At 42.7% G+C, this 12,030-nt stretch overlaps 1 protein-coding gene across 3 annotated transcripts in view; it reads left to right on the top strand.

The window, feature by feature from the left end:
* SMARCAL1 (SNF2 related chromatin remodeling annealing helicase 1) overlaps window positions 1-12,030 on the top strand; it is a 40,425-nt gene continuing 28,395 nt past the window's right edge. For 2 of the 3 annotated variants that reach the window (XM_074873506.1, XM_074873508.1), the window contains exons 1-7: window positions 1-81; window positions 1,022-1,980; window positions 2,645-2,695; window positions 5,263-5,523; window positions 6,734-6,784; window positions 10,599-10,779; window positions 11,761-11,911. In XM_074873506.1, the coding sequence (XP_074729607.1) occupies window positions 1,110-1,980; window positions 2,645-2,695; window positions 5,263-5,523; window positions 6,734-6,784; window positions 10,599-10,779; window positions 11,761-11,911 (1,566 nt within the window). In that variant the 5' untranslated portion in view covers window positions 1-81; window positions 1,022-1,109. Of the gene's footprint in view, window positions 82-118; window positions 337-1,021; window positions 1,981-2,644; window positions 2,696-5,262; window positions 5,524-6,733; window positions 6,785-10,598; window positions 10,780-11,760; window positions 11,912-12,030 lie in introns of those variants that run through there. The other variant, XM_074873507.1, reaches the window with a different exon arrangement.

Genomic DNA, 12,030 nt, shown 5'->3' with positions numbered 1-12,030 from the left:
GGTAGTGGAGCGGGGGCTCCTGGGAGTTGTAGTCTGCGCGGCTGCGCGCCTGGCGGCGGTGTAAGGGGCCTCTGCCGGACGGTGGGTGCGCGGGCCGGTGGCGGGGGGAAAGCGGCTGGGCCGGGGCTGAGCCCAGGGCGGGCTGTAGTGGAGTCCCCGGGGGGCCGGGAGGGACTGCGGCCTGCAGCTCTGCGCCCCGGTGGGGTGGTGGGTCATCCCTGAGGACGGCGGGAGACCCCAGCCTGCGGGATGCGGGCCGGAACCTCTGTGGAAATGGGGAACCAGGTGCCTGGGAGAGGAGCGGGGCAAGGAGTGAACCTCATTTCTTACGGGATGGTGAGGAAAGTAGGTCCTGAGCGCCAGATGAGGCGGGCAGGCCCTGGGGCATGAGGCAGGAAGTAGATGGAGGGAGGCCAGCTCCTGGGAGGTGTGGTGGGAGCCAGGTCTACGCTTTTATCAGAAGGTCAAAGGCAGGATCTGACTCTGCCATTTGGCGTTCAGTACATATCTGCTACATGCTGTGAGATGCCCAAGAACTGAAGGTGATCAGGAAAGATGGGTTGTTGTACCATCTTTGCTGTTTGGTATTAGAAATATGAAAAACTTCCACATAAGACTGTGCAGAGATGTATTGCTTTGCCTGCATTTGCCTTTGCAGGGCTGGCTCTGCAGTGCAGGGTGTCCCTGTGCTTCGCTGCTTTATCAGTTCTGCTGGGATTTGCAGAGAAGAGCGCTTAGAGCTGTTGTAGAATAGGGGTTTTCTTTTCCTTCCATATGTTTTATCTATGTAGGGCTGCAAAGCCCCAGCAGTGGTTGTCAGCATCTGTTTGCTGATAATGGCTCATGGCTCAACACTGGTCAGACAGCTTTGCTGTACTACTGTGTTGTTGTGTAGGATCGGTTGCAGTAATACTCAGTCATTAATAACACTGAGTTATCAATACAATAAGAATTTTGGGGGGGAACAGTTGAAATTTTTTGTCTCTTTTTTCTGGTTTTTTGTTTGTTTTTTTTTTTTTAGTGTGGCCTCCATTCCTCGAAAGAAGCAGGTGCCTCTGATTGATTCCTGATGCAGTTTTGATTCAGACTTATTGTTTGAATTGTGGAAGATGTCATCAGGCCTTACAGAGGAACAAAAGAGAAGAATTGAAGAGAACCGCCAGAAGGCTTTGGCTAGGAGAGCAGAGAGGCTAGCAGCCCAGAGAGGTGGGCACGTGGTGATCACTGGACCTCAGGTGAAAGAACAGAGTCCAGGCAGTCAGGAAAACTTGAAGGAAGAATACAATCATGTCAGGTTCATTACCCAGCGCCAACAGAATCCAAACAGTCCTGCGGAGCAGAAGAGCTATCTTCAGAAAGATTATGATCATTACACTGCAAACCAACAGATGGCTGGCTCACATGGAGAGCAACAAAAGAATTGTTCAGAGGACTCAGAACAAGCAAGTGGCATTAAGCGGTTCCCTACAACAATCCCAAATTCTCTGAGTTATTCCCATAAACATTACGTGAATGCTGGTGGCCAGGAACATGGACAACAAGCTTTAATTAATCTTGGTACATTCCAGCAGGCCAAATGCTACCCAGCTTTCAAAAACCCTGCAGAACCATCTCATCCTAGATTAATTGATAACGGGCACCCTGATGGTAGTAAAGATTTACAAAGTCAGAACAAATCTGCCATAAAATATGTTTCACCGTCAAGCAGTGCCACCCTGAGTGATTCAGAAATGCTGATGAACACAAGTAGACCAACAGAAAGAGAAGGGGGAGGTGGTGCCTGTCAGGCCAGTGGTAGGATGCAGAAGTTGACCAACTCCGCTGGTGCAGGCTCTAACTTTGAAGCTGCCTCTTACAAGAAAGCAAATAGTGTTACAAAAGGAGAATGTGTGAAATATGGGGAAGACCGATTCCAGGTGAAAATAGGGTATAATGCTGAACTTATTGCTCTGTTTAAGAAGATACCAAGCAAAAGCTATGGTAAGAATTGATTGTTCGTTGTTATCTTCATTTTACGTTGAAGAGAAGTGTCAGCATCTGCTAGAACTGTGGTTGCTATATGCTTTTAGCAGTGCAGCTATTGCTGGGGAAGCATATGTGATATTAATGGGGGGCTGGAAAAATAAAGACAGCTGAAATTGGAAGGACATTCTCGTCATAAATAGCTTGAGCTTGGATTTAGTCAAGAAATCAGAAGCTCTCCTTTATGAACAGTGCTCTAAGAAGTTTGGCATGGCAGCTGGTCAGCATCTTTTGGGAGTGAATTGGTATGGGAAAATGGGTCACTTAGCTGTAGTTCAGAGTTGATGAGCTGATTATGTTAACTGGGTTACTGAGAGCAGTGGAATCTCCACCTTTTGGCTTGCTTCTGATCTTTTTTCCCTGCCTTTATTTGTTATATTCTACTTTTCTTTCACCCAGGTGTTGCTGCTCCCTGTGAATGGCTGCTGCATTCTTCTTGTCTTAGTATTGATATGCCCTATGGCTTTTTTGGTGTCATGTAGCTGTAAACTTGGGCATACTGTTTTTCAGATGTGAGTCCAAAAGTTTGCACGAGTAGATTGAATTCTTTCTTACCTCGTATAAATGTTTCACACCACCCTTTTTTTCTACCCCAAATGATTCATATTCTGCCCTATTTTAGATCCTGCTATGAAAAAATGGAATTTCAGCCTGGAAGATTACAGCAGTTTCAGTAAGTAAATGGCTTGTTGAATGATAAAAAAGAATCCAAATCTTGACCCCCTTCCCCTGCCTTCTGTAGTTGTTATTTTTTAGCTTTGTTACTGTCTGGAGTAGTAAAAGTGGTGCTATTCAAACATAATGCCGATCTTTTAGGCATCTAGCTCATAACATATTTCTGACACTTTGTAGTTGATTAGCAATAACTTCATTTTTCATGTAATCTAAATACCAAGCATAGGTTTAACTTTTTCTGCCATTGTTGAATTTTTCACCAACCAACAAGCCTGATCATAGGAACATATCTGCTGTGTAGGTACTTCATATGAATCTGTATTGAGAACTGAGGGTGTTCCACCAACTAATGCTTAATTTCTTGGTCTGTTCATGTATTTACTTTTTAAACAGCTTTTTTTTTTTTTTACATTTTTTTTCCTATTAATTTTGAGTGTCGGAAAAGGAAAAAGGGTGATGGTTTTATCTTTTTTTCCTGACATTTTATTCTGGAAAGATTGAGAGTTGGTAGAGGCAAACACTTCAGGTAAGCTTCTCAGAAGCACATTGTATTGAAGCGAGTGATAAATCACTATTGATTTCAGTGGGAACAGAATTAGGCCTGTGTTGAGCACTTTGAAAAACCCACAGTTGAGTGCTGGTATTTTAGCTTCCCATGTGGGTTGCCACACATTTATAATTTAAATGCTGCTGGTTTGCTTGAAGTGTATCAGGTACAGATGAGAGCAGAGTCTCTGCACCAAGGAGCTTGCAAATGAAGAGGATGGTTTTTAGAAATCAGGCTTTTTTCCTTAAAGCTATCAAATATTTGAGTTCTCTGTGGAAAGTTCCTGTTGATAAGCGAAGACAGTATGTGATCAACATTGGGCAATGATATCAGGGGAAAAAAATACTCTGAGAAATGGAACTGACTTAAAAGGGCCTTGGTTTGAAGTCTTGTAAAAACAATTATTTTAAAACCTTCCACTGTTAATTTTGTTCTTCTGAATAATGTTGTCCTGTATAACATTTCTTTGTACTATAAATTAAGCATGCAGTCAAGACTAGAAATAAGTGGTGAAATAAGAGTAAAATATGCAGGCTTTTTCCAGTTTCTTTCAGTACTAGTTGTAGAGGTGAAATCTAACTATGCCATGCTGAAACTAGCATTTAAAATCTTTTGCTTCATACATTGGGGGAAGAAAATCTAAACTGGTGGTTTCCTAGTCCTCTACTTTAAAAATTACTTGATGCTCTTACTTCTTTGGAGTAAAAATCTCAAATACTTGGGTTTATTCTGGAAGTCACTTATTTTAAAATAAAGTTGGATGAAATCCACATGGTTTATTTATTAACTGGTTAGGAAGAAGGTGTCTGAATTTATTTCTTTATCCCTTTTCCAATTTTAACAACTGAACTTAAATTTTGAAAGTTTTGTAAGCTGTATTATTTAAAAAGAAGCAGAGAGGATCATGATGTGCAGCTCAGTGCTCAAAGGAATGGATTTACTCTAAGCAGCTGCCAGATAGGGGAGGTTGCCTCTCTTCAAATACATGGAGGCAGACTGCTTAGTGGTTCTCAAGTCTAATGGACTCTGGAGATGTTCATGAATCTTTGTGTTACTGTAGTATCTGAGTTGGAGTCTGGAGGACAAACTTCACCGTTTTGGTGCTGTAAAAATACAGGAAAAAAATCGTTCTTGTTCCTTAACTGTCACAGTTCAGCTATAATAATAAAGACAACATAAGGGTACAGATTGGCAGAGAGACACAGGGAGAAGTGGAACGTTTATTAGTGTGGATAGCTGTGGTCTCAGGCTAACAGCTGTAAAATGCTGCGTCCCTTCTCTCCCCATGCCCTGGCATCATGACAGAGGTGGTTGATAGTGATTAGTAAGAGAGGAGTGCAGATGGCTGGGGGAAAGTACAAGTCAATCTGTAAAACACAGTAGAATAAAGGGTTGGTGGACTTAAACTGTAACAAAGGAGACTTGGGGTTTGGACTAGATTCCTTCCTGATACCCTTCCTACAGTATTGTGAATATACAGCATTCCTCCTACATGAGATTACATGTCAGACATTGACACGAGGCAGAAGTTAGATATTTTTAGATCTTTCTCCTTTGCTGTTTGCAGAAGCACCTTCCCATCTTTTCAGGCACATATTGATCACCATGCACCTGTCCCTGCAAGTTTATGAAAATGCTGTATGGCTGTGTGCAATTTACTGTAGTATGTGGTTCTGCAGATTGCTTGCCCTGGCTTAGTGAGCCATGTTTTGGGATTCCTGACAGAGAGGGAGCCTAATGCAGTGACAATGCTGGACAGGCCCTTGTTCACCTACTGTCACATGCCCCTGCTGTATTCTCTGTGGAAGATCCCACCAACCTGCTCCTCCAGGTCCACACTCTACTCTTTGTCCCTGTGAGTGAAAGCAGGGAATCGTCATTCCTTTTAAACTTGAAGGTGATTGGTTTGTTTGTCATCCTCTCGTCCCTTCTCTTCCCAAAGCATCCTATGCGTCTTTAGCTTATCTGTGTTCTTTGTTACTAATTCTTTTTTCTGTATCTCTTGCTTTTCTCCCTAGTGGAAGCAGCAAATCAACTTTCGTCAGTAGTTGTGGCACCACTGGAAGGAGAAAATGCAGGTGGCCTGACATCAGGCTCTCATTTCATTGGCAGTATGGTTGATGTGAAATCCCTCTTGAAGATGTGTAAGACCTGGAAGAAACCCTCAGCCCTTGTCAAAGGGAAGTGCATGCTGATCTCTCGCTTGCGGTTTGAGGTTGATATTGGGTATTCTTCAGAAGTGATTGGAGTGTTCAAACAGATGGATTCCAGAAATTATGGTGAGTCTCTGGTTGTTTCTGCTTTATTCTAAATGTTGTTGGGGCCGCTCTTGGAGCGCTATGAATGATTTAGAGGAGAGAGATTGTGAGAGTACATCCCTCTGAAGAAGCATGAGAGGATGTGTTTTGGTGAAGATTTTGAGAGCTCCTCTAGTTCTGGTATAGTGCTGTATCTGTGTCCTGCACTTTACTCTGTGCCAGAACATGTCCTCTTCTGAGCCTGTTAGCCAAGGTGATATTTCAGGACTCAGTATGATTACATTTACTGTTGAGGTGGGGTGTGCTGGTAATTTGCCAGCAGTACAGAGACGATGCATAAGTTCTTGTCTTTATTATCAAATGCAATTGGACATTCTCATATTTCTCCTGCTTTACTGTGGTGTATAATGGCTGCAACTGCCTGAGCAGATTGAGTTTACCAGCAGCTTTACTGATATTTTTGAGGCGAGTGGAACTGTAGGGCAGCACTTTTTATGTTGGCATTCATATTTCAATGGTAAATATCAGTTTTTTCCACTTGTAATGTGGGAAATGAGACACAGAGTGATGAGGTGGCCTGCACAGTATCACAGCAGGTCAGTGAGCATGGGGAACAAATCCTGGAGCTCTTGTTCTTTGGGCAGGGCCCCACCTGGCTCATTGCATCTTCAGCTGACTCTGAATTCACTGCCTTCCCTGGAAGTTGTAGGCAGGTGCTAACCCTGGATAAACCTGCCAGACAAGTCTGGCATTCATGTTACATTTTGGGTATTGATGAACTGGTGAATTTCCTCTGTACTGTTCTGAGCACATTGTCCATAGGGTGCAGAGGTACAGCTGAAAGTGATTGTGTTCCTGACTGAAGTCGGAGTTTGTTGGTTAACAAATAGGAACCTTCACACACATTTTTATCCATTCTTGCAGTGAAAAAAGTGGTTGTCAAAATCCTTGGGCAGGTGGGTTCATTACAGTGGTTCGTTAGGGGAGCTGACCTTGGCTTGCCCTGGTGATACCACCACTTCTAGATGTGTGCTCATGCTTTTAAGACGTCTTCAAACTGTTTGCTTAACTTGAAAGCAAACAGAGGAGAATTGATTGCTGGACAAGTTAAGAATTCTTTTAAAGCAGTTCTGGAATGCAGAGAATATGGATGGATAGCCTTGTTCTTAGGGACAGAGAACTGTCTTTTTTAAAAGAGACTTAATGACATTATTTGTTTTAATTATTGCAGATATGAACACCAGAAAGTGGAGTTTCCTACTGGAGGACTATCCCAAACTGAGTGAGTAGCTGCGTTTTCCTGGCTAGGGCTGTTTTCTGGGGATACATGTGAATTCTAACATCATTTCTTGGACCAAGCCTTTTCACTCTGGGGGGATAAATTGCTAATGAACTGCAGAGCAAGTGTCTTCCTGTTTTGTCAGACATTTAAACTGCCCAGACTCAAAACTTCTATAAGTGTGTGTTATTCATGGCCGTCCTTTAGGGGCCTATCGGGAGGGTGGCTCTGTTTTGTCAGATTCAGCACTGAATTTCTGTGCCGTTTCTTAGAGCACATGGATGTATTTACTGTCACAAAGTTATTTTTATTGCTTATAATGTACAGCAGCGCTACTTGAACTAAGGAGTTGCAGGAAAATGGATTCCTCTGTTCCTACTTGCTAAATTTGAAGAGGTTGGCATGGCGGCTGCCAAGCCTTCCTGTCCTTACAGAAATTCTGCCTTATTGACTCTTTTAAGCTGTGCTCCCCTTATCCTCAGCGCCAGCCCGCCTTGCTCCCTTTTGTGTGTATATCAATTCATAAACTGGCACAGCCACCCGTTGCTTAGAAAACAAACACGTATCGGGCTGTTTTACTTCCAGTTCTTTAAGTAGTGTGCGTGGTGGTGTGCCATTTCATTTCACACCCAGCAAATACTGTTTTTCAGGTCAGAGCACTAGGTTTTCAAGTCAACTGATGATTTCTGCAGCAACCAATTCATCCACAGTTATGGTCTGGGTGCTGCCTAGCTGATTTGGTTTGGCCTCATATGTTACTGCTGGTAATAATGGCTTTGCAGGCAGCACACAACTGTTAAGTATTTAATTGATGTACCAGGCAGGTTAGAATCCACAGCTGAGTTGATTTTGAGGCAAACAAGATGAGCTGCTTGTTTCTCTTGATCAGATCTGCTTGAAGCAGAGGCATTCTGCTTGAAACAGAATTTCATACACTACTAAAATGCTTCAGTGCTGGTTGATGGATGCTTAAAAGAAAGTTTAGCAAAAAAATCTTTTTGAGAGCATCATATTTTCCCTTGCAAGTGGATTCGAAGCACGTAGTGCTGCTACAATGTTCATTTCTTGGTACATGTTGACCAGTAGACTCCTGTTTTTATGCATCTATATAATGCTGGTGAAACTGAGTCTCTCACTGGACTGAAATGTATAGCTGGTTTGTTGTGTGTTGGTTGTTTTTGGTGTTTTTTTTTAAATGGGTGCCACTTTGCAGAATAATCCAGTCTCATGTTCCTAGCACACTGGCTGCTTAGCTTTTTATGTTTAGTTAAGTTTATAGAGTGCTTTGAGATGAATAACATGCAAGTCCTAAGTATTATAACAATTATTTATCATCCCAGTCTGCCTTCTGTGTTTGCCTTGGTACTTGTGGCAGTGGAATTTGATTGGGGTAAGCTTCAGAAAGATAATAAGCAAGGTGCTTTACACACGTCCTTAGAAAGCGTGACTGTTTCAGAGCTGAAATGCTGTTGCTCTGGTAGGTTTTTTTCTCCAGCATGGACTCCTGCTTCCCTGGGATACCAAAGGATGTTTAATAATTGAGTATCTGCATGCTCCTATGATGCATGTCTTAATAACATTAGTAGTGGTTGTAGGGCTGAAAGCCACGTGGTGGAGCCTTGTAGGAATGCCAGATCTTGAAAACAAGTGTGTGTCTTGGTGAAGACTATTATGAAACTCCAGAACTGGGATACTGACGGGCCCTGATTTCAGTGAGAGCTGATGATCTCTCACAATTTGCTGAAAGGGCCTTTTGTATGTGCAAAGGGCCTGATCCTGTAGCACATGCTAGACAGTCTGAGCAAACACATCATCTCCCAGTCTGTTGCTCTCGGCCATGCTGGCTGGCAGTTGTGTACATTGCATGAAGTATTCAGAATCCCACAGATTTGAGAAAAGCAGAAAAAATCTCCGTAAATCTTCTTGCAAGGTGTAATTTGTAAGGGCATTTGAGGCTTCTAGCACGTGCCTTTTTGAAGAACGTCATTTGCTTTGTGCCTGTTCGTTTACCTTCGTCAAAATAAAAAAAAAAAAAATAAGAAAAGAATTTTAAAAGGCTGGTTGCCATTTCCAGCAGAGATATCTGTTAGCTGGGAACTGTTTGTAGAGGTTAATGTCTCTTTGCCTAGTTGCTCAGTCATCTTTATATAAAGGTCACTTCAGTAAAAAATGTCTGTTGGATGAATCATGCTGGTGGCAGATATATCTTAATCACTCTCCCAGCTCATGTACAGAACAATAGCAACAGAATTATCAGTGAGCAAATTGTAGCAATTATGCTAACACATAGCTCAGTCTGTGAGTGTAATAACAAGCTTGTGCTGTACTTCGGGTGGAGAGAGTTCCTGCTATTAAAGAAGTATAAATTAAACTGGAGAGTTTAAAAAGTTTGGTCATTGCCCAACCACAAATGGAAATCTTTTCATATGTATATTTCTTGGATTTGCTTTCCTCTTTCATATGGCAGGGGTCCATCCTGCTGCTTTCTTCTTGGAGAGAACTGAAATAAAAATACCTTACTGAATTCTGGAGGTGCATTTACTGCTGGTATAGTGAGTTCTTATTTCAGTTATTTTTGCAAACAGAGTTGTTTTATGTCTTCCTGACTTCATATACAAACCAACCACTAAATTAAAAAAAAAGTTGCTTCCTGCAATAAAGGGTCTGTGCACATGCATTTGTGTTCCTAGTGTAGAGGTGTCTTTTGTTTCTCAGTCAGTGGTCAAAGATTGATTATTAAACATGCTTTCCTGGCCCCAGCTCACTGCATGTTTTAAACTGGTATATGTTTTCATAGAAATTTATTGTTGGATTGAAAAGAAATACTTTTATCTTTCTGGGATGGGATAGAGAGGCTGCTGAAGGAGACTGAAATAAAGTTGTCTAGGAGGACAATTGCCCTGACGCTTTGCTTGTTGTGATGCATGGGTTGAAAAGATGAAGGCCCCAAGGTCTTTGCATGATGGAGGCTGGGGATCCTTTTAGTTCACCTGGAGTTTTATGTTGCAGATAAAGTTGAGAGGCTTCATGGGTGAAACAACAGTAGTGGTGAGGGACTCATGTGGCTGCCTGTGGGCTGGTTCTGGCCTGCAAGCTACTTCTGTCCAGGAGAACAGCAGTGGACACCAGCTGAGTAGGGAGTTGCTGTTGGTACCATGTCCCTGAGGGATGGCTGTCAGAGTGCTGCTAATGGTGGTACACGAGCGGTTTCTCTTGAGTCTTGAGGTGCTTCCTGTCTTCTTATCCAAACGTGGTAAACAAGGGGTGATGAAGTGGAGACAGAGACAAACCCGTGTGTGTTTTGGGAACAGGAGAAAGGACTTATCAAAGCTGAAGATGTACGATATGCTTCAGGTAACTGTCTCAGGTCACACCTGATCGCTCAGGGATGGTGGAGACCTCAGAGGAGTTTAACACAGAATCCCAAAGGTGCCTCAGCCTTCTAGGCTTCAGGAGCTCTTTTGTTCAAATCCATACTTTTATTTCTGAGTAAAGTGTGCCCTAAGCTGCCCTCAGTGTGAATAATCCAGCTCCAGCTGTATTAGTAGCAATCATCTCTGAATGATGGCATCAGACTTTCAGTTTTTTATAACCAAGTCTAAATACGAGGGGAGGAGATGTGATTCATCATGTGGTTCTGAAATAGACTTCAGAGAAGAGGCCAGGCCAACACCTGTGCATGATGCAGTGCTTTCTTGAGCTGTTCCAGGATAGGAAGTAATATTGTTGATGAGGTTGAGGGTTGTGCCCTGACATCCATAATGCAAGTTATGTGTATGTTGCCTCTTCTGATGATAAACTGCTCTGTTCTTTGCAGTGGAAGTGTTACAGAGCCTCGTGTCAGTAGAAGTGGAGCCACTGCCTGAGGCAGTAATACAAACCTTTGCTGCTCAAATACAGAGATCTACATCACAGACAGATATTCCTGATGCTGACCTTTCAGTTGTGGACTCCAAAATTGTGACAAGCCTCATGCCCTTTCAGCGGGAAGGTGTGAAGTATGTCCTTTTTGCATGCTGTTAAGAGCCAGTCCTTTCAAAGAATTGTGTACTTTATATTGGTGCCCAGGCTGCATTCTGTTCCATGCAGGGCTCCACATCTCTCCAGAGTCTTGGGCTGTTACATACTGGCACTCTGAGCTCTTGGTTGTTTGGTATGGTATAGTTTGTTTTGTTGGGGGGAGGGGGGTGTGGGGGGTGAGGTGTGTGGATTTTTTTTTTTTTCATTGGGTAACACATCTATCCTGTTTCTAGCTAGAATTCTTCATCATGAGTCAGGAGAAAAGTAGCATTTTGCTAGTCTCATAAAATTGATCAAGTAATACATCTCTGATCTCCCTCTTGTGATTCACTATATGCCTCATTGTCGTATGATTTTTATTTCGTAAGGTCATCTCCCCCCTGCACCCCAAGTGTGTCTGTTGTGGTGTTGTTGTTGGTTTTTAAATATTAAGTACACACGGGAAAGTCCCAGGAAGCGGGACCCAGGCCCTGAAAGATTTAAAATGACTAACTGTATGTAGAGATAAACTTTTAAATGTCTCTGTCCCCGTCATATATGGTCATTAGTTGTTGACCTCAAGATGCAATCCAGGAAAGTCTGTACTTAGTGGTGTTAAAGTGGCTCTGTTATTAATAAGATTTTCTTAGCTCAGCCAGGATGAACTCCGGGACAGAATGCGAGTAATATCATGGAAGAATGTGCTTTAAATAACTGTAAGGTCTTGAGACTACTCTTCATATGAAATCAAAGTCCCTAAGGACTGGGCTGAACCACTCTGTTCAGGAGCTTCCAAGCTTTGAGGGATTTGTGAGAGTTGCTCACTTGTGTTAAGACTAAAGGAGAAGATCCAAATTTACTGAAGAACCCAGATCACTTCCAGCTGATCACATTATAGCCTTGGTGGGGAGTTGTGCTCATCTGCCATGACAGATAGTAACCCATTTCTTGACTCTTATTTCCTCTCTCTATTGTCCCAGTTTCGCAATTTTAAGAAATGGACGTTTACTTCTTGCGGATGATATGGGCCTGGGCAAGACCATCCAGGCGATCTGCATTGCTGCATATTACCGAAAGGAATGGCCCTTGCTGGTGGTGGCTCCTTCTTCTGTGAGGTTTACATGGGCAGAGGTACTGTGAGCTTGTACTGTGTACAAGTTAAAATTTTAAAAAGATGTATATTAAGGGGAAGAAACTAAAAATTGTACTCATTTAGAAACTTGCAGGGGGGAAATTGCTTGGCATTTGAC

Source organism: Strix uralensis, chromosome 6, assembly GCF_047716275.1.
Source record: "Strix uralensis isolate ZFMK-TIS-50842 chromosome 6, bStrUra1, whole genome shotgun sequence".
Taxonomy (NCBI): Eukaryota; Metazoa; Chordata; class Aves; order Strigiformes; family Strigidae; genus Strix; species Strix uralensis.
The sequence above is the reverse complement of the archived record's forward strand: the minus strand, read 5'-3'. Positions and strand labels throughout refer to the sequence as shown.